This window comes from Myotis nattereri, assembly GCF_964212035.1.
Source record: "Myotis nattereri genome assembly, chromosome: 18".
NCBI classification, from domain to species: Eukaryota; Metazoa; Chordata; class Mammalia; order Chiroptera; family Vespertilionidae; genus Myotis; species Myotis nattereri.
This window is the reverse complement of record NC_138093.1, coordinates 4,812,456-4,833,803: the sequence shown is the minus strand read 5'-3', so window position 1 is coordinate 4,833,803 and position 21,348 is coordinate 4,812,456. Positions and strand designations below refer to the sequence as shown.

General features: G+C 49.6%; 1 protein-coding gene across 1 annotated transcript in view; it reads left to right on the top strand.

The window, feature by feature from the left end:
* Window positions 1-21,348, top strand: part of VAV3 (vav guanine nucleotide exchange factor 3) — a 164,795-nt gene that overhangs the window by 65,394 nt on the left and 78,053 nt on the right. The window contains exons 14-17 of the mRNA XM_081112007.1: window positions 1,951-2,083; window positions 2,449-2,558; window positions 16,721-16,822; window positions 17,135-17,235. Of these exons, the coding sequence (XP_080968133.1) occupies window positions 1,951-2,083; window positions 2,449-2,558; window positions 16,721-16,822; window positions 17,135-17,235 (446 nt within the window). The remainder of the gene's footprint in view (window positions 1-1,950; window positions 2,084-2,448; window positions 2,559-16,720; window positions 16,823-17,134; window positions 17,236-21,348) is intronic.

The window sequence follows — 21,348 nt, the reverse complement described above, 5'->3', positions numbered from 1 at the left end:
GAAGAAACCGGAGGGGCAAGCCAGCCTCCGTTCCCTAACCGTTCCCCACGTAGACTCCGTAGGTGGTGTCCCTCTGCTTGCTGTCTGTTGGTTTGTCTAAGTTCTTGAGTAGGAAGTGGCAGCTAGAGAATGTCAGCTGGGGTCAAAGAAAGTGCACACGATACTGAGAGGAGAGGTAGAGGCACCATAGCACAGGTAACTACCATCACACACAATTGTTTCATTTTTGGGGTCTGCATTTTAAAATAACGAAAATGATACCAAATGTCCGAAGGAAGATGTTTGAGCGAGGATCACTGCGTGGGTGAGCCTTTCTGGAGGGGAGCTGGCAGGTGGGGTCCCTGGAGATGAGTGAGCGTGGCCTGGTGTCCCAAATTATATGTGGTTATCACTGGGTTGAAGTGGCCCTTTTCTGGAACCTTTGCAGATGAGGAAGCCAGCCAGCAGGGGGCAGCATCAGCTTTTGCTTCCACCTGGTACCCAGGCTCCACAGGTAGCTTCCAGGAGACAGGCATCCTTTTAGCATCTCCAGAAAAACAGGCTTTGAAAGGGATGCAGGTGCTAAGGCTGCACGAATGTACCATTGTCATAGTTTCAAAAATGCGTGCGTATAAATCACAGAGAGTTTTCGAAAAGGTATGAGGATTGGTATCGGATGATGGAACGATAGTTTTTTCTACCCAGTTATGTTGTTTTTAATAAGAAAGGAGAAATAGCAGCATGTAAATTTAACCTCAATTTCCTCTAGTTTGCGCTTTGCTCCTGTACCTCTCAGGCGGTGGTTCAGGTGGCTCCTGCCTTAACCACCAGGCGCAGCCGCAGGGGAAGGGCACGGGCCCACCGTTGGGCCAGGTGGGCACCCGCTCAGCACCCCACTAGCAGCGTGACCTTCAGCAGATGAGCTCCCCAAGCCTCAGTTTCCCCCCCAATAAATGGCAATACTAACATCTCGCTCCCCGGATGGCCACGGGGGTTTACATTGTGTCAGTCATCCTTGTGGAAGCCATTCGGGCGGACTCCTAATAACATCAGTAGAAGCTAACTGCCGTTGTTTTCATTCACATTATTCTGTAAATGGTTAGCTTTTAAACTCAAACAAAAGTAATGGTTCAAGGGCAACACTTTTTATGGCTAATCTCTTTGTTTCTTTTTTAAAAATATATTTTTTACTGATTTCAGAGAGAGAAAGGGAAAGGGAGAGAGATAAAACTATCAATAATTCATGAGAATCATGGATCAGCTGCCTCCTGCACGCCCCCTACTGGGGATCGAGCCTGCAAACCCCCGGGTATGTGTCTTGACTGGGAATTGAATCCTAACCTCCTGGTTCATGGGTCAACGCTCAACCACTGAACCACACTGGCCTGGCTCAGTTGTTTGTTATAGCTATGTTAAGTGTGCCTGTTGTTCTTATTAAAATTTTCCCTTTTTTTTTGCCCTAGCCAGTTTGGCTCAGTGGATAGGCCTCGGCCTGCGGACCAAAGGGTCCTGGGTTCGATTCTGGTCAAGGGCATGTACCTTGGTTGCAGGTTCCTCCCTGGCCCGGGCCCCAGTCAGGGTCGTGCAGGAGGCAACCAATCAATGTTTCACATTGATGTTTCTCTCTGTCTTTCCCTCTCTTCCACTCTCCCTAAAAATCTATGGGGAAATATCCTCGGGTAAGGATTAACAAAAACCAAAACAAAACAAAAAAAACAAATAAACAAAATTTTTTTTCCTGTTTTTAAATAAGGAAACTGAGGAACAGCGAGCCCACTCATTTAGTTAAGGGTAGTGAAGGGCACGATGCTCACAGTTCATTCTTTTCAGGGTGCTGCACTGCCATTGTCTTCAACTCAAAAGGAAAAATGTTTGTGTGGTTTAATTCAGTTTATAAGGGAAGAACTAACACATGCTTCCAACCCATTTTAAATCAGTCTCTCTCTCTCTTTCTCTCTCTCTCTCTCTCAGGCACATCTTCTTATTCGACTTGGCAGTGATTGTATGTAAAAGAAAAGGTGACAACTATGAAATGAAGGAAATAATAGATCTCCAGCAGTACAAAATAGCCAACAACCCTACAACGGATAAAGAAAACAAAAAGGTGAATTCTTGGAGATTCATAACTGCGGTTCCCTCATGACTGTGAACATTCAAGGATATGTGCTCTTCCATTCCCGGGAGGGGTAGCGCATCGGTTCAGGAGTTTCTGTTTCTGGAATTGATTAGGGGAAGGCATGGGACAGTGTCACAGCTGATAGGCTCATCCCAAATGCTAGTGACCCAGACAGAGACGCCTTTGGCATAGAAACGGTTGTAGATGTGAAGTTGACTGCGGGGATCTTGATTGGCCACAGTTTAACGTTACGAGAAGTCTGTGGAGGATGATGATGGTGGTGTAGTGAATTTGGGAATGTGATGTTACTCATGCATGATTCGTATTAACCTGAGGAATATTAATTTTAACAGTGGTCTTATGGCTTCTACCTCATCCATACCCAAGGACACAATGGGTTAGAATTTTATTGCAAAACAAAAGATTTAAAGAAAAAATGGCTGGAACAGTTTGAAATGGCTTTGTGAGTATTTCTACTTTTAAAAGTGCTTCTTCCCTACTGCTCCCCTCTCTTATGAATAATGTGGCCCGTGTGTAGAGGCTGCAGGGACAGAGGCAGGGGCCTTGTGCTGCTGGCTCTCTGCTTAGCGACCTGGGTCTCCGAGGACAGAGGTTTGGGTGAATTTCTTCAAGAAAAAGAAAGAGGGCGCTCTGGCCTTCGGTTTGAATTTTCCTCCTGGGCGTATTTTAATTCTTCAGCTTTCAGCACCCACGAAAAGAATTATTCTGATGATAAACTCTTAATGTTATTACCATGTTTTTAATATATACGCATTTTTTAATCGAACAGAAATCACTCCCTCCCCCCAAACACATGTGCACACATATATATACATCCATGCACGTATTTTGTCTGTAATAGAAAGATTGATTCCCCTCCCACCTGTTTGTTTTTAACTCATTTACTGTTTGAATCCTGGAGAAATTGCTGGGCGGATTGAATGCAGGCTTTCAGAGCTTGGCATCTTTCAGGCTTCTTTCCTCTGATTAAAGTCGCAGCTCAACAAAGAGGTGGGAATAATTCAGACCTGTTCCCAAAGGCAGGGCGTGGAGAGATGTAATTACACAAGAACATGCCGTTGGGGGCCGGGGGTCGGGGAAGGCGGGGGGAGCTCCTTTCCGTCTTGATGCTTATGGATGCTGACCTGGCTGTGGAAGCACACAGGTCACCCTGAAACGGAGACTGTTAGTGAAGGTGGAACTCAGAGAAACAACACCCACACGTCCGCCAGCGGCTTCATTTGTGTTCTAGCATTACGTATCGTTTGCAGACAAATTCTACCAGGTTCTCTTTCTGTCTTCTTTTCCTTTGCTTTGTTTTAAGAAATGCTCCTGTTTTTATAAAATGGAGGTAGGATTAGATTGTTTTATTGTAGTTCTGCAGTGAGAAAATACAACTGATAGGATTGTGCAGGGAAAACATTTTAAAGCTTATAGACTGCCCCGGATTCAGCGATAAGCACCACCATGAGCGGTTGCAGAGTCCCAGCCAAGTTACCTCACCCTGCGGAGCCTCAGTCTCCTCCCCTGTAAAATGGGGACAAGCGTGATCTGAACCGCGGAGTCCGGCGAGGCGAGGGCCGGCCAGGCAGCCCCACAGGCGCGTGGTGCCCCACAGTAGCAGACCTGCTGTTACTAGCGTTGTTTTGTATTTAGGATCCCAGGGCTCTACCGTGGGGACTTCTAACTCTCGAGGGCACCCCCAGGACACTCCTCTAGTCCTTGCGGTTTACTGTTCTTTATCGCACTAATGAAACACAAGAGGTGAATAGCTCTGGGCATTCACTCAGCGGCTGTACTGCTGACCCCTTCGGTTTGGGGCACGAGTGGTGACCTCGGGAACGTCTGCCCAGGCCGAATCCCAGACCTCGTTCGTGCGCTTCCTCCGTGAGGTTTCAGGTGGCAGAGGGCGCCGGCGTCAGCAGGTGGGATGGGAATGGCGGGACGCCGGGCTGGGGCTGAGGTGCTAAGGCAGCGCCGAGCTTGCGCCTTTACTTCTGTGGGGAAGATGCGAGGCTGTGTTTGCTCCGGGGTCTTGTGCGAACGTGGCATCGTTAGGCGAGCAGAGGATCTGCAGTGGAGGGCAGTTACGTTTCTTGCCCAGAGCAGACATACGGACTTGGCCTATATGCTAGGATGGGGCAAATGTAGATTTATAGTTGTTCCTGTGGACAATAACACGATAATTAATAAATAGTAATCCAAGAACACATCCTGGGTTTTGGGTGCTCACTACTGGAAGCCTCCTTTGGCCCCACCCTGTATTTTGTTCAGTTGCCATAAGTCAGGCAGCTAAACACTGCATATAAGACTCCACAAGGTGGGTGGTTATGGCTTGGCTGGTGTGGCTCAGTGGTTGAGCATCAACCTATGAACCAGGAGGTCATAGTTCGATTCCCAGTCAGGGCACATGCCCGGGTTGAGGGCTTGATCCGCAGTGTGGGGGTGCAGGAGGCAGCTGATCAATGATTCTCTCTCATTGATGTTTCTATCTCTCTCCCTCTCCCTCCCTCTCTCTGAAATCTACAAATATCTTTAAAAAAGAAAAAGTTATTTAAAGAATGACCTTAAATAACACTCTGCTCAGGGTTGTGCTCAGGCATCAGGACAATCCACTCTTTCCTTCCCGCCCCTCTTCTTTGAAGCTCGCTCGGCGGGAAAGCCACACATCCCCCTTTGCAGGGCCCTGAGACCTCGCTTGTCTTGCGCTCGGAAAAATAGAATAATCCAGTAAGTCCTGAAGCTTAAGACGTCGCCCACGGCTCACATTTTGCTGTTTTAATCCCATTATCTGTAGTTCTGGTATTCTCACTGTGAGAATAAAAGGAAACCAAGGCACCCTGTGGTGCTCAGGAGGCCCCATGAGCAGCCGGGAGCCTGGGGGGCTCCCCCGCCGGCTTCTTCAGTCCCTTCAGCATTGACACGGGCCCCCGAGTCCTCCGAGGACATCCTGGGGTGTTGCTTTGAGGAGTGGAGCGCGGGGAAGGAGAGGGCGGCGTCAGGGGGAGGGCGGCGGGAAACCGAGGGAGGTGATACTTGAAGGCCGATGCCATGCTCGCCAGTTCTATGTAGAGAAGATGCCGCTCTGCTGTTTATAGGATGAGTGGATTGCTTTTATTTTTTTAAAAAAAAATTGCAACTCACCTCTAAGGCGTGACCACAGCTCTTAATTTAGGACATTGAAAAAGACGCCAGGAGAGCACGGATGCCAGTGCACAGGCAGGACCCAGGAACGCAGATCCTCTCCCGGAGGCGGCCTCAGCCTCAGCCCCTGAGCCTCAGCCGTCTCTCCAAGGACACCCCGCGGGCGCTGGCCTCCTGCGGCCATAACCACCTCCAGCGGTGAAAGGCGCAGGGAGCCGCTTGGCGAAGCTCCGCAGGACAGGCCGAGCGAAGGGAGAGCAGCGGCCCCCCGCTTGGATAGGGCAGGAGAGGGATGCTTTGTTTTATTTTTATTTTTAAATACATTTTTATTGATTTCAGAGAGGAAGGGAGAGGGGGAGAGGGATAGAAGCATCCGTGATGAGAGAGAATCATGGATGGGCTGCCTCCTGCACGCCCACACTGGGGATGGAGCCTGCAACCCGGGCCTGTGCCCCGACCGGGAATTGAAGTGGGACCTCCTGGTTCATAGGACGATGGTCAACCACTGAGCCACGCCGGCCGGGCTGTAGTTTATTTTTGCTGTGGAGGTTGCTGGGACAGCTACTGAGCTGAACAGTGTTTGAAAGCTGCAAATGGCTGTTGGCAGAAAGAAAGTTTCCCACCAGGATTTAAGGGAAAAGAGGTCAGTGCCCCTGACTAAAGATTCAGGTATCGCATGTTTTAAAGATTCTTGCGGCACACCACTTTAAAATCGCTGACCTTGAGCATCAGACAGTTTCTTTAACTGTCCCAGAAATAAGGCCAAGTTGGGTAAAATATGAAATAAAGAAAGTGAATAATACAATGAGAAGACTTTTTAAATAAAGATTTTTTATTGATTTTTTAGAGAGTAGGAAAGAAAAAGAGAATCATTGATCGGCTGTCTCCTGCACACCCCCTACTGGGGATCGAGCCCAAAATCTGGACATACGCCCTGACCAGGAATCGAACCGTGACCTCTTGGCTCATAGGTTGATGCTCAGTCACTGAGCCACGCCAGCCGGACTGTACGTCAGTACTTTTAAATAGCAATTCTAACAAATGAAGGCAAGCGCAAACCTTGGAATAGAGGTTATCGTTGGATGAAAACAAATTCTCTAACGAAAGATTTTAATATTGTGCTATCAATATCTCTATCTCAGACACAGATGATGATGGGTGGACAGCCTACCTTCAGGGCTGTGGGGAAAAAAAAATCAATGATCTTTTAAAAATTTGAGCTCTGATATTTGCAAAGTATTTCTGCTTCCAACAAGGGAAAGCATAAGAGGAAGATGCAAACAGAAAAAAATCCATCAGTCTATTCCGACAAAGAAGTGGCTCCCACAAGATAAGTCTCTACAAAGCAGAATTGTGTGGTCCGGTCCTCACACAGGCTACCAGAATTCTCCTGGTGTCTGTGCTCTGGCCCCAGGGGGCATGTTTCATGGAGCAGTGCCGCCCACTACTGGCCGCTTGGCTCATTGCCATTTCAGAACTGTCAGATGAAGTCACTGATTTAAAGCAGTGATTTTCAGCCTTTTTCTTCTCCCGGCACAATTAACCAACTACTACAATTCTGCGGCACACCAAAAATATATGTATTTTTCCAATATGACAGAGGATAGGTATGACTTTTTGATGTGTTGGCTGTTGTGGTTTTTTGATTTGACAACCTAAGGGAAAAGAGGTGCCCCTGTCTGAACGGACAGGGATTGCGTGTTTTAAAAATTCTTGCGGCACTCTGGGTGAAAATGGCTGGATTAAAGTAATCAATCCATTCTCTACACAATAATACTTTGGCTTATTAGGTGTTTAATATCGAAAAGCCCTCCTCGGTAAAAGCTAGTCATCGGAAAGCCTCCTGGATCACACATTCTGTGTGCTTTTTGATCGCGGGTTCTCGGCCAATTCCTTTGGCTTTGCGAGACGGTATGTTCACAGACTGTTCCAAAAATAAGCATTTGGTGGTAATAAGTCTTAGCTTGTCTGATAAGGAAAGTATACTAGGCAGTGACTGAGGCTGATTGTCTGCATTTATCTCATTGTTTTTGGTCTCTGGGATGGCTTTGTATATTCTTTTATTACTAAAGACTCAAACAAACAAACAAACACAAAACCCCACAAAAGATGGTAAGTTCGATCACATGGGCCTGCTCTGTTTGTGGGATGACGACTCAGGTCTGCGCAGTGAAACCTCAGACTCTCTAAGCTTTCGTTACTATTCATTGTTAACGTCATCCTTGCTGCCTTCCCTTTCCTCCAGATGATTCCAACGATTCCCAATGCTTACACTAACCATTAGGCACTTAACCTCCAAACACCTTCATGAAATCGGGTTTATTGGCAATTTTACATAAATGTGAATTCTCAGTTTCCAAATGAATTTAAAACCCAATTGCGAACAGTCTACTAATAAACATCTAAAATTAATATTTGGCTGTTTCCCCAACAGTCCCATATTCAGATGGTCAGCCTCTCTGGTGATATATTCAAAATGGCCAGTCGCCGTACTTTAAGTTAAACAGAAGCCCTGAGACCAGCTGTAGCTCCCCTCACTCAGACTGTGTCAGTGTCCTGAGTCAGTACGAACCTCAGGCTGCAACACCCAGTCTCTTACGCTGAAATGCCACAAAACCAGGGGTCTCTTAAAGCATCAGTACCCTTTTGAGCCATTTTAAACCCCCAATAAACTCCAGCTAAGGGGAGTTTTATTATCATTGATTATGGAATGGCCAAGTTGGGCTGTGCAACACATTCAACAATTGAACCAGCAAGAAGTTTAATTAAATTTCTAATTCGCTTTGGATGTCACTCGATCCTGCAACTGCAAGGCTTCATGCCAGAATCGAGGATGCAGGATCAGGCGCGCCTGTGAAGATACACCCGTGAGGCCAAATGGCTGGTGGACTAGCGGCCCGACTCCTCAGACCCGCTGGGGAAGGCTGGTGGAGATGGCCTCCTCCACCCCAAGTTCACTGGCCCCTGGACAGGGAGAGGGGAGAAAGGTTGACGCCCCAGTTTTATGGGAAAGGAACCCACTCATGAGAAGTAGCCCCGAGAGGAGAGAAATCATCACTCGACGACTTGCCCATCCTGTTCCTTTCGGTAAGTTCCTCTGTAGACAGTGGGACCCCAGACAGCAAGGCTGAGAAAACGCTGGTGAGGAGAGACATGCCTGTGGGCGTGTTTGGTTCATGTAACTGTATGGGTAGACATGTGGGCATGTATCCAACACAGGACGTCCCCCCATCAGCTGTCCTGAGGGAAAGGCTCAGCAGGGACTCCTTACCCACTGGCACAGGCTGATGCCAGAAGCAAAAAGACTGCTTAGCTACAGAACCAGATAGAAAAGTGTTCGCAAGACCAGGGACAACAGTGCCAGCCGGGGCCCCTGCACAGTCATCGGGGTCACCAAGCGTCATTTTCATCGTTTTAAAAATAATACCTTACCGTTGAAAATATTACATGTGTTCCCGCTTTTCCCCATTGACCCCCTCCAGCCTGCGCCCCACCCCCGGCCCAGGCCCTCATCACCCCATTGTCTGTGTCCATAGGTTATGCATATATGCATATAAGGTCCTTGGTTGATTACCTCTCATCCACCCTCACTCCCCCGCCTTCCCTCTGAGATTCCACACTCTGTTCCATGCTTCCATGTCTCTGGATCCACTCTAGTCATCAGTTTATTTTGTTACTTAGATTCCACATATGAGTGAGATCATGTGACACTTGTCTTTCTCTGATTGGCTTATTTCACTTAGCATCACACTCTCCAGGTCCCTCCATGCACTCTGAAATGGTAAGACCTTTTTTTACTGCTGCATAGTATTCCATGGTGTAGATGTACCACAGCTTTTTTATCCACTCATCTGCTGATGGGCACTTGGGCTGTTTCTAGTTCTTCGCTATTGTAAATTGTGCTGCGCTGAACATAGGGGTGCATACATTCTTTCTGACTGGTGGTTCAGGTTTCTAGAAGTAGGAGCACTGGGTCAAATGGCAGTTCCATATTTAATTTTTTGAGGAAACTCCATACTGTTTTCCATAATGGCTGCAGCAGTCTGCATTCCTACCAGCAGTGTACGAGGGATCCCTTTTCTCCACATCCTCACCAAGGCTTGTCATTTGTTGATTTGTTGATGGTAGTCATTCTGGCGGGTATGAGGTGAACCCTCATTGTCGTTTTAATTTGCATTTCTCTGATGATCAGTGACTTTGAGCATTTTTTTCATATGTCTCTTGGCCTTCTGTATGTCCACTTTGGAGAAGTGTCTGTTTAGGTCCTTTGCCCATTTTTAAATTGGGTTGTTTGTCTTCTTTTGTTAAGTTGTATGAGTTCCTTAGATATTGTGGATATTAACCCTTTATTAGATGTATCATTGCCAAATACATTCTCCCATACAGTGGGCTCCCTGTTCGTGTTGTGGATGGTTTCCTTTGCTGTGCAGAAGCTTTTTATTTTGATGTAGTCCCATTTGTTTACTTTCTCCTTAGTCTCCTTTGCCCTAGGAGATGTATCCGTAAACATATTACTATGCGAGATGTCTGAGATTTTTCTGCCTATATTTTCTTCTAGGATTTTTATGGTTTCACGACTTAGCATTTAAGTCTTTTATCCGTTTTGAGTTTATTCTTGTGTGTGGCGGAAGTTGGTGGCCTAGCTGCTGCTGCTGCTGCTGCGTTTTTGTATGTATCTGTGCATGGAAAAAACACTGTCGTTTTCCTCTTGATCCTTCCTGCGGGAAGGACCCACAGTAGCGTCTGGTTCATTATTCCCAGCCTCTGTGGCGAGCAGACAATCCAGGAGGTTGCTCTATGGCAGCGGTTCTCAACCTGTGGGTTGCGACCCCTTTGGCGGTGGAACGACCCTTTCACAGGGGTCGCCTAAGACCATCCTGCAGATCAGATATTTACATGATGATTCATCACAGTAGCAACATGACAGTTATGAAGTAGCAACGGAAATAATTTTATGGTTGGGTCACCACATGAGGAACTGTATTTAAAGGGCCAGAAGGCTGAGAACCGCTGCACTATGGCGTTTCTTCTAGTAAATCACAGCCCACAGAACAGCTTAGCTCCTCCTCAGCCTGGAAGATGGTCAGGTCACCGCGGCCCTTGAGGAACCGACCCAGCCCTCACCACAATTAAACAGGCCAGGGAGAGCCCGCGTAGGGAGCCCTGACCTCAGGCTGTGTGCTAGGCATGCAGCCCTCTTCCCACGCCATCGGCTTTTAAAATGCACCCACAGCAACCGCTTTAATTTAAAAAGCCAGGGTTCGATATGTCAGAGCTCAAATATTCTCCGAGAAGGAGCGTTAACGCACATATATTATTAATGCGCTATCAAAGCACAGATCCCCGAGTTGATTCCCACCAGCCAGTCATTAGTCAAAGGCTACACCAAGCAGGCCCCGTGCGTGCGGTAACAGATGCATTTCATTTCTGGTGGCCCTGACTGTCGGGGAGAAGGGAAGGGAGAGGCAGGAAGTCGGCCTGCAGTTTCCAGTTAGGAGAGAGAAACGGAGTTTAATAGAACATCGGTTTTATTCCTTCCTGGCCATGGGGACAAGAAACTCTTTGGGGAAAAGCCTGGGAAAAAGCAGGCCTTACCACGAGGCATCTGAAAGGGGCCTGGGCGTTGGGGGGCTGGGGGGGGTCTCCAGTCCATTGGGAGCTATGTGGCCCCTTCTAAGCTTTGTGAAGATTTACTGAGACAAATATCAAAAGTGTAGCACTGTGCTTAGAAATATGAGGCTCCTGTCCTTGAATGCCAATTCTCTTAGGGGATGAGGCAAGGAACGACTTAAAGAATAATGAAGCATGGCCGGTGTGGCTCAGTGGTTGAGCATCAACCCATGAACCAGGAGGTCACAGTTCGATTCCTGGCCAGGGCACATGCCCAGGTTGCGGGCTCCATTCCCAGTGTGGGTGTGCAGGAGGCAGCCGATCAACGGTTCTCATCACCGATGTTTCTGTCTCTCTCTTCTATTTCTCCCTCTCCCTTCCTCTCTGAAATCAATAAAAAATATATATTAAAAAGAAAAAGAAGGAAAAAAACAACAGATCAAAGGCTCTGGTATAAAAGCTGGGGGAGACCCACACTCATTCAGCGGAGCCCTTTTATTTGCGCTTCGTTTTCAGCAGAGCGATGCTGATTTGCTGATGGAAGCGGATAGGTGGCCGTTCTCCCTCCTGCCTGTGACTTCGCTCTCCTTAAGAGCGTGCTTGGGGATGCCAGAGAAATGTCAGATAAGCATCACCTAAACCCCGAGAGAAAGGACAGGCGTGGGGCCCCACCAGGCGACCACAGAGCAAGGATATTATGTCGTATTTGCCAGTGCTTTGTCATGCATGGCTTGCTTTTGCATGTTTTTGGATCAAACCGGCGACTCGAAGGCTCTCCCTAATGACAGCTGAGATGTTCTGAGCACTGTCCCGTGTCCTGCTTCTGCCAGCGCTGCCAACACAGGTCCAGCTCCCTGCGCGAACCATACGTGAGATTCGGGACAGAGCAGCCGGCTCATCGTGGGGGATTCATGCGACCAGGTCAGCACCCCGAGACTCAGCTCAGCCCAGGGCCATGTTTGGCGTCCGCATGGATTTCATAGCCAAAAACAAATTCTTCACATTGAAAGCTGGCAACGAAAGCCTTTCAAGGAGAAAGAATAAAAGGTGGCTTTTAGAGCAAGTCATCTCTCCAAGACACAAACGTGCGTGCGGGCAACCAGCACGGAGATGCTCTGTGGACGGTACCTTAGTCGTTCTGCCCAGAAGGCGAACCAGTGTCCGAACAGACCCCGGCAGGCTGGGGACACCCCGAAAATGCCCAAGCACGTGCCGCCACAGTCAGAATGTCGCCCCACATGCGCCCTTCAGGAAGACCCCCGCTTGGGCCCACTCGGGACACCAGCATCGTCTCCCGTCTCCTCCCAGGTCTCCAGGAAGGGCACGTTCAGATGAAATGAGAGGCACGAAGTTGTGACTGCCGGGAAGGGGCGTCTCGAGCACGAGGAGCGTCACTGACGCAGAGCTGTCCTCGCTGACGTGGGGATGCTGACCCAGGAGAGCTGGCCGGGCTGTCGCTCGCGGCCTTGAGTCCTTTCCTGTAACCACGTAATGCAGCTTAATGAGCCCGGCCGGCCTGGCTCGGGGGTTGGGCATTGACCTATGAACCAGGAGGTCACGTTTCTATTCCCGGTCAGGGCACATGCCCAGGTTTCGGGCTCGATCCTCAATGTGGGGCGTGTAGGAGGCAGCTGATGGATGCTTCTCTCATCATTGATGTTTCTCTTTCTCTCTCTCTCTCTCTCTCTCTCTTTCTCTCTCTTTCTCTCTCCCTTCCTCTCTGAAATCAATAAAAATATATTTTTTAAAAACACGCAGTGAAACCAGGCCCCTGGGAGCAGGTGTTTGCACCCTTCAGTGGACGGCAGGGAAGCGTGCCCACGGCAGCTCCTCTGCCCGGGTCTGGTTTCCGTGGAGATGGGAGCTTTCTGCAGCTGATGCCTCCTGACGGCCTCCCCAGGAGTTAGTGCCGCTAAAGAAATAATGAAATAAATCCCTCTGAGAAGGGCCACCCCGCTGAGACCGTGGAGGGCAGCACCGCCTCCTTCCATTCCCCAGGCCAAAGGCACCTTCCTTGGACTGTAAGATGGGGATCTGCTAACATGACTCACGGGTCAAACATGGCCGGCCCACCCCGCGTGATGGGACACATGTATGTATTACCTCTGTCTGTGTCATCATCACCGTGAGAGAACTGAGGGTGACACAGACCCCAGGGTCTATGGACTCTCTGGGCGCTTACAGAAGGAGTATGCTGCCCCCCTCCTCGCTCCCCCTGCCCCCCATTCTAAGAGACAGAAGTTACAGCTTCCACAGGCGCTTACATATATATGTGGGAAGATCCAATCAGACCTCCCGATGGAGAAGACGAGGAAGAGGAGGGAGGAGGCACAGCCCCACCGCCCGCCCGCAGCCCCAGCAGCAGTGCCCTGGGTTTGCTGGAGCCCCTGTCTCAGCTCAGTGATGAGAGAGAGAGTCATTGATCGGCTGCCTCCAACCCAGGCATGTGCCTGACCGGGAGTCGAACTCCTGGTTCCTAGGTCGACGCGCACCCACTGAGCCTGTCCTCGGTGTTTGCATCCCCGCCGGCTGTAGACCGTGCGTGTTGACACCTCCCTTCAGTGGGCCCTTGGTGTGACTGACTTGGTGTCATTCCCGGGACTTTTTCATACCTGTCCTCCCCCGAGTCACCGCACTCCTTACCGTGCTTAATTTAGGTAATTACACAGCCGAAGCCGGTTTGGCTCAGTGGATAGAGCGTCGGCCTGGGGACTGGAAGGTCCCAGGTTCGATTCCGGTCAAGGGCATGTACCTGGGTTGCGGGCATATCCCCAGTGGGGATTGTGCAGGAGGCAGCTGATCGATGTTTCTAACTCTCTATTTCTCTCCCTTCCTCTCTGTAAAAAATCAATAAAATATATTTAAAAAACAATAAATAAAATAAATAATTACACGTGGCTCCAGGCACAAGGACCCTGAGCATGTAGCAGCCTTCCTAAGGGCAGTCCTCCGGGGACTCAGTCCCAAGGCTACCGAGGGACCCTTTGCCTCTCACAGAGCACGAGGCTGACCACATCGTTGCTATGTGGGTTTGGAGTCAGCAATTCCCAAATGCTAGCCGGTCCTCATCGGTCCCCAGGCCTGGGCCAGGCTGAGTCCTAAGCGCTTTCACGCCTCCCCCGCTGCAGGAGTTGGAGTTGATGAGTATTCCTGGGTGCTGCTGGCCCACTGCCCGAGGTCGCACTGCCGGTTCCGGAGCTGGGATTGCAGCCCAGGTGGGATTTCGGCCTCCTGCCCTCAGCTCTGCTTTCAGATTCCGCTGTGCCCCAGGAGCCGCCCGGGGTCAGGGAGTTAACCCTCACTCTCTAGCGTTTGATTTTAAAATTTAAAAGCCATGTGCATGTGCCGTTAGCGTTTTTTAGCGTTTTCAAGCATTTCAGCCGTTCCCCCTGCTGTCCTACCTGCCGCTTCCGGTCTCATCTCCCCCAGGCCAACCCCTCCTCGCGACATTTTCAGGATTATTTTCTCTATTATCAGACTTCCCTTCTTAACCTCCCATTGCGATTCTCCTCTCAGCTTTTTGGCTTCTGAAAAGTCAGCTTATTCCTCATTAGTGGGCAGAAAAGTGTTAAGTAGAAATGGTCCAAGGTCAACTTGAATTGACCTTGAGAGAAAGGGGTTCCACTAGGTCCCAGGCCGGTTTCTAAAATGAATCCAGTTCTTCCCTCTTTGGGACCCATTGACACGAGTTTCTGCCTGAAGAAGACCTACTTAGAGCCCGAAACTCCAGGCTGATGAATTTTTCAAGTTCCCAGGACCTCGGCTGTTATCTGACAATTCATCTATGACTCTTACTTTAATGCACACAGAGAATGAACAGCCCTTCCTGGCTAAGGGAATGGGGTTAGGTGCACCTTTCAAAGCTTAGCTTTATGGACTCAAGCATCAAATGTTGCCCGGCTGGTGTGACTCAGTGGTTGAGCGTTGACCTAGGAACCAGGAGGTCACGGTTCGATTCCCTGGTCAGGGCACATGCTCGGGTTGCAGGCTCGATCCCCAGTAGGGGGCGTGCAGCAGGCAACCGATCCATGATTCTCTCTCATCATTAATGTTTCTGTCTCTATCTTCTCTTCCTTCCTCTCTGAAATCAATGAGAAAAAGATATTTTTAAAAGAAGAATCCAGTGTTTTCTGAACAATGTGAAGAGAGCTTTGTTTCCAGATCCCTGTCTTTTCTCTGGTGTGTCATCAGCAGCACCGAATGCCTCTCAGCATGCATGGGAGTCGTCTCCTACAGAGAGAGGTCACCCGGAGCCGAAGCGGGGACATCCCCGGTGGCACGGATGCGCGATTGCATTTGTAGCACGCTCCCCTTCAGCCCACGGGGTGGAGGGCTGACCTCTGACCCCTCTGCCCCTGCCTGCTGCTCCGATCGCCTTGGCGCATGTTTTTTCATGAGGCTCCTCCCGGCACCTCAGAGTCTGAGGCCTGGCTGCCCGCCTGCGCTCTGCTTCCTGAGGCCAAGCTCCGCGTGGCTGAGAGCTGCGAGTCTGTAAGAGGGGACATCCCCGCTCATCCGTGTCTCACGCTGTCCCTGCAACCCCGCAAATTGCTGAGACACCCCGGAGAGCATCGTCTTGGCTCTCTAGGTGTAGCTCTGCTTTGTATCCATATTTAACGTACCCTTTAATAATTTTCCTGCTTTTGTCTGTGACCTGGGTAAACGGCGGATATGTAAAAAGTCCTCTAGAAATGGCTAGACTTAGCTGTTTCCACAGACCTACTGGTCACACAAGTCGAAGGATATTAAGGAGAAATTGCCTGTGGTGGGAAGCACAGACCGGGGTTGGAGGTCTTGGCCCTGCCATTTTCTTTGCCTTAACAGAAGCAACTGTGTCCTAGATTATAAACGAGTGACATCATTAGTCCCCCCCCCCCGCCACCCCCCACCCCCCCAGCTAGGATTGGCGTGAAGGTCAAATAAAATAATGATCAGCTTGTGGTTGTCACACTGAGAATGTCAGTTGGCAGTAGGCTTAGTGTACTTTTGTGTATGTGTACATAAAATATAAAACAGCCTGGCCAGTGTGGCTCAGTAGTTGAGTATCAACTCATGAACCAGGAGGTCACGGTTCGATTCCCAGTCAGGGCACATGCCTAGGTTTTGGGCTCGATCCCCAGTGGGCCGTGCAGGAGGCAGCTGATCGATGGTTCTCTGTCATCATTGATGTTTCTATCTCTCTCTCCCTCTCCTTTCCTCTCTGAAATCAATAAAAATATATTTAAAAAATGTAAGTAATAGCTTTTGTTTGTTTAGTTTTACCTGGATTGTAAGGAAAGTGGATTGTTTGTCGAGGAGGAAGTTTTTTGTTTCGTTTGTTTGTTTGGTTAAGCCTGCACTGGCTGCCTCCCTCCCTCAGTGAACTGCTTGTCTACCCTTGAGGAAGTGTTTAATGCTCAGACTGGTCCCTTGTTTCAAACGTTTGGTGAAATGATTTCGTTCGCTTTTACAGACCGTCACAGCAGCCCTGCGCCTCTGCAGAGGCGGGCCCTGTGGAGGGACCCTCTGCCCCACCCTCGCCCCCTCCAGCCAGTTTATAGCTCAGGGCTGTGGCCAGACACAAGAAATGACTGTCCAGCCCGTTTTGTGTTTTCCCCGAAAGGTTGACTTCCGTGTCTATTCTGGAAAGTTCTCTGGGAACACTCGATTCTAGGGAGGATCAGGCTGCTGGCTCTGACACAGTGAGATTCTGGTGCACGCTTTAAGGCAAAACACACCCTTGGCTTTTAGAAATGTTGCGTATGGAAGAGCCTTTTTGCTCGAATCAGATCTCCACCCCATGGGATGTTGATGAACTCACGTTTCCGATGACTGGACTGCTCCTTCCCTGGGAGCCTTTCTTTAGGAAGTTCCTTCCTTCCCTTCTTCCAGATCCAACATAAGGCCAGACCATGCCGACTCCAATTTCCACGAGTTTAAGATGCACACCTTCAGCCGGGTGACCTCCTGCAAGGCCTGCCAGATGCTGCTCAGGTGAGCTCCGCGCGGCCAGCGGCCAGCCTAAGGGAGCCGGCCTCATTGCTGAGCGTTGCAGGCTCCCCTGACGTCCCAGCCCAAGGTTCCTGGAGGGGGGGGGGGGGACGGACATGGGGATATTGTCTTAACGGTGTGGACCCCACAGAGCTCTCCTGGGCCTCGAACCTGGACGGGTCCCCAGGCCCGGGAGGCCCCCTGCCGGGGCTTCGCACACGGCACTGTGCTCCCGTTTTCTTTCTCGCACTAATGACTGTGTAATGGCAGAGCTCAGCGCCTGCTCACCCCTCTGTCTCCCGCTTCACCTTTCAGAGGAACCTTTTACCAGGGCTATTTATGCTTCAAGTGTGGCGCCAGGGCACACAAAGAATGTCTGGGAAGAGTCGACAACTGTGGCCGAGTTAATTCTGCGGGTAAGTCATGTCTCTTGGGGTGAATCTGCTGCTCATTGGGACACAGAACTTGCTAAACGTAATTCAGGCCCCACTGACTCCTGGGATGTGTTTATAGTAGCATCTCTTCTTTGACACTCATTGACGAGCACAGGTTAGAGGATTGTTGAAAGTCATGTGACTTCTCTACACACGTGACAGGCAGAGGGTTCAATTTCCAGAGGAGTAAGGTTTCATGTCACCCATTTCACTCACCCCAACCCCCTCATCTCACTAAGGTGGGACCCATACCACCCAAACAGACACATGGAGCAACAAAAACAAAACCAAAAATTATTCTTCATTTCTATCTTCAGTTCCTGAATTCCTCCCTTATTCTCTTAAATACTCAGCTCAGAAATGCTAACGACGCCAGCAGGCAGCATCACGCAGAATAATTCATGAGCGAACGAATTGAATACATTGTCGTTTCCCAGCATGGAACAAAGAGCAATGTTATTTGGATTTTGTGTAAATATTTCCCCCTCGGTTTTTAAAAATAACACCCCACGATTGTTTCACGGACCGTCTCTAGCCCTCGGCAACCGCACGTTCAGGAGCCTTCGCCTCTCCCCCCGGGCTCGCTCTTTCTTCTCTTTCTTTCCCGGCCTCTTTATTCTTTCTCTTTCTTCTCCTTTCTCTTTGTCCTGTTCCCCTGAGTTTCTCTCTCTGCGTTTTATCAATAAGACCTTTCAAAATCAGTGAAACTTTTTGAAGAGAAGAAAGGGATCTTGAACAGCTTGAGCTCAAAAGGCAGCCATGTCAACCTTTGATTTTCCCAAAGGGAAAGGTGGACATTGAATTATTTTGGATAATCCGAGGAGAGAGAATCTGAGGAAGAGAAGAATAGCTCGTTTCAGGGCTGACTTCAGAAACCGGGCCATGGGGGGAAGGGGCGAACCCTATTAGAGGTCTGAGATCACAGCACGCTCCTCGCTTGGCTCCTTCAGCGGACACACGGCCAGGGCCCTAGGAGCCGCTCCCCGTGCTCCCCGTGCCGGAGACGGGCGGCTGCTGGGAGAAAGTCTGCCATGAGCTGAACACTTGCACCATGCCTGCCCCCCGGGCCCCTGTGTGTGGCGCCAGGGCACACAAAGAATGTCTGTGCTGGGTCAGGGCGCTTCTGCAACTCACTCGAGCTCTGGCGAGTGAAGGCGACAAGGTTAGCACCCACTTCTATGTCTGAAGGTCAAGAACAGACTACAGCCTGGCCAGTGTGGCTCAGTGGTTGACCATTGACCTATGAACCAGGAGGTCAGGATTTGATCCCTGGTCAGGGCACGTGTCTGGGTTTTGGGCTTGATCCCCAGTAGGGGGCGTGCAGGAGGCAGCCGATCAATGATTCTCTCTCATCACTGATGTTTCTATCTCTCTCCCTTCCTCTCTGAAATCAATAAAAAATACTTAAAAAAAGAACAGTCTACAAAGTTGTAAAATACAGAAGTATTATATACTGTTATCGCTATCCTTTGTCTACCTGACAAAATTGATCACTTAAACTTTGTTGTTCATTTTCACGGGCCCCGTTTTTTCCTGTCTTTGGGGAGTTCCCATGTTATTTGCCCATAGAGGCTGGTGTGGTTTCCTAAGCTCTGCAGCCCTGTTTGCTGAGTCTGGGCGGAATATAAAGGGGTTCCATGATTGAATTGGTTGGTGTGGTTCTTCGATCCTACAGGGAATAGTAAGAGAGTAGGTGAGAGTCAAGAGGTCCCATGGTTGATTGGCATGGTTCTTCCGTTCTGTGGGTTACAGTGTGGGAGAGTAGTGGAGAGTAAAGCAGAGATTCTTTTTTGAAAAAATATATTTTTATTGATTTGAGAGAGGAAGAGAGAATCATTGATTGCCTGCCTTCTGCATGCCCCCTACTGGGGATCAAGCCCGCAATCCAGGCATGGGCCCTTGATCGGAATCTAACCTGGGACCCTTCAGTCCCCAGGCCAATGCTCTATTCACTGAGCCAAACCGGCCAGGGCTCAAGCAAAGATTCTTGAAACTCTGCTATTTCCTAGTTAACACGAGTTCACGGAAGTTACTTAAACATTCTGAGCTCTCCTGAGTTCATCTGTTAGATGGAAGTTGGAGGGTTCTTGCGAGGGTCAGATAAGATAACGCAGAGCCCGGCACAGGGGGGGCTCAGGATGGGAACCCAAGGGGCTGTGTTGGAAAGTCATTTTTTTAAAGGACGGGCTTCTCCTGTAATTTCCTTCTTGTTTTGGGATGTGGAGCAAATGTGGATAGAAACACGAGCGAGCACCAAACTTAGAAGTGAGACACAAGAATGACATTCACGGACTTCTAACATTTTAACTTTTTTGTTTTTTTTTTTAAAAAAGGTCAATAGGAAGGGAGAGGGAGAGAGAAAGAGAAAGAGATAGAAACATCAGTCGGCTGCCTCCTGCACGCCCCCTACTGGGGATCCAGCTCGCAACCCCGGCATGTGCCTTGAGCTGAATTTTACCAGTGACCTCTCGGTGCATGGGACAGTAACTGAGCCACATCAGCCAGGACTAAAAGTTTTCCTTCCTTCCTCCCTTCCTTCCTAAAAAATAAATATGTATGAAGTGTCAGGCACTGTTGAAGGACTTTACCACTGTTCACTCATTTAGTCCTACCAAGGTCCCGTGAAGTTGCTTTCATTGCTTTTCTTGTCTCACAGACGAGAAACGGAGGAACAGGGACATAAGTAACGTGTCTAAGTTGTTGAATAATAGAACACAGGCTCCTCTCCGGGAGGCCAGGTCCTGGGTTTATCCTGCGCCCGGGGCTGTGCTGAGAGGCTCAGACTCGCGTGATGACACCTGCCGCATGTGTGGCCGCACAGAGAATCACCCAGCGGAAGCAGGCGCTCCGTCTTCTCCGGGAAAGGGAGCGATGTCCTAATAGGTGTTGTTAAGCAGTAACACTTGGGAAGTGGGTAAGTTAGTAGCTACCAGCTGTGTGCAGGTTGACATGTGTTGAAGGGTGAGAAATGCAGGCATCCGTGAGGGCCATGCTGCCCGCTCTCAGGGGCTGCCTCAGAGCTGGACATGTAAACACCTTCAGTCCTCGGCCTCTCGTGTTGAGATGAGGAAACTGAGTCATGCACATAGGAAAATAAGGTAACTTAGACTGTCGGGGCCCCACAGATCATAGATAATGTCACTTCCACACAAACCGCCCCCTTCCCCCAACCTCACTGAAGGGCAGCGTCGCTCTCTCAGCTTGGTTGTAGGATTTATTATAAAGCAGGAAAGGGGGGGTTCAGACCTCTGTGAATCCATTTTTAGAATTCTTGCCTGGCTCTTCTTGTTCCCTCTCCGTGAAACACACTTTCTTTTCTCCCTCCAGTTCCAAGATCTTACTCTTCCTTTCCTTCCTCTTCTCCACACTCTCTGCCAATCATGTAACCTTCCTCCACTGCCCAACGCTGGTCTGATGTAAATGGTTCTCTCCTTCGTTTTTGTGTGGGTTTTATGTATTTGCCAAAGTTCGGCTGTGTTGTGGCAGCTAAACGCCCCCAGTCCCAATGGCTTTAACACGTACCCGTTTGTTTCTCACACACACGGTGCTGCGGCCCTGGCCCTCTGGGGTAGGTCCCTTCTAGGTAATGGCTCGGGATCCAAACCAGTTCCGTCCTGTGGCGCTGCCTCTTGAACACGCGGCCTCCATCCAGGGTTGCTGCTCTTCAGACCCAGGGATTGGAAGTGAGCAATGCCGTTTAGTTTGGCCACAGTCCACTGGTTAAAACCGGTCATGTGCTCTCAACTGAAGGACAGGGGCAGCTGGGCGTTGTGGTGGGACTCAGGGCCTGTGTGTGGTGAGCGCCGCTCTCTGACGCTTTTAATTTCCTCTAGTAGATTGTATGGTCCTTCCCGATAGGGGTGTGTTTCTCATTTGTATCTCCCACTTAGTACCAGGTCCAAAGTCAGGGTGCCTCAGACCAAGAAGGCGATCCCTTCCCCCCAATAGGAGGGTTTCCGCCCACCGCAGTCCTTGTATGTTGGATGTGGCTGAATACCAACCTTCAAGCATTTGAAGTAGCTGAGTCACCTCTTCTTGTGGACGCTAAGCCTTCTCTGGGTGCTGTCTTCCCAGGGCTCAGAAACCCTTTATACT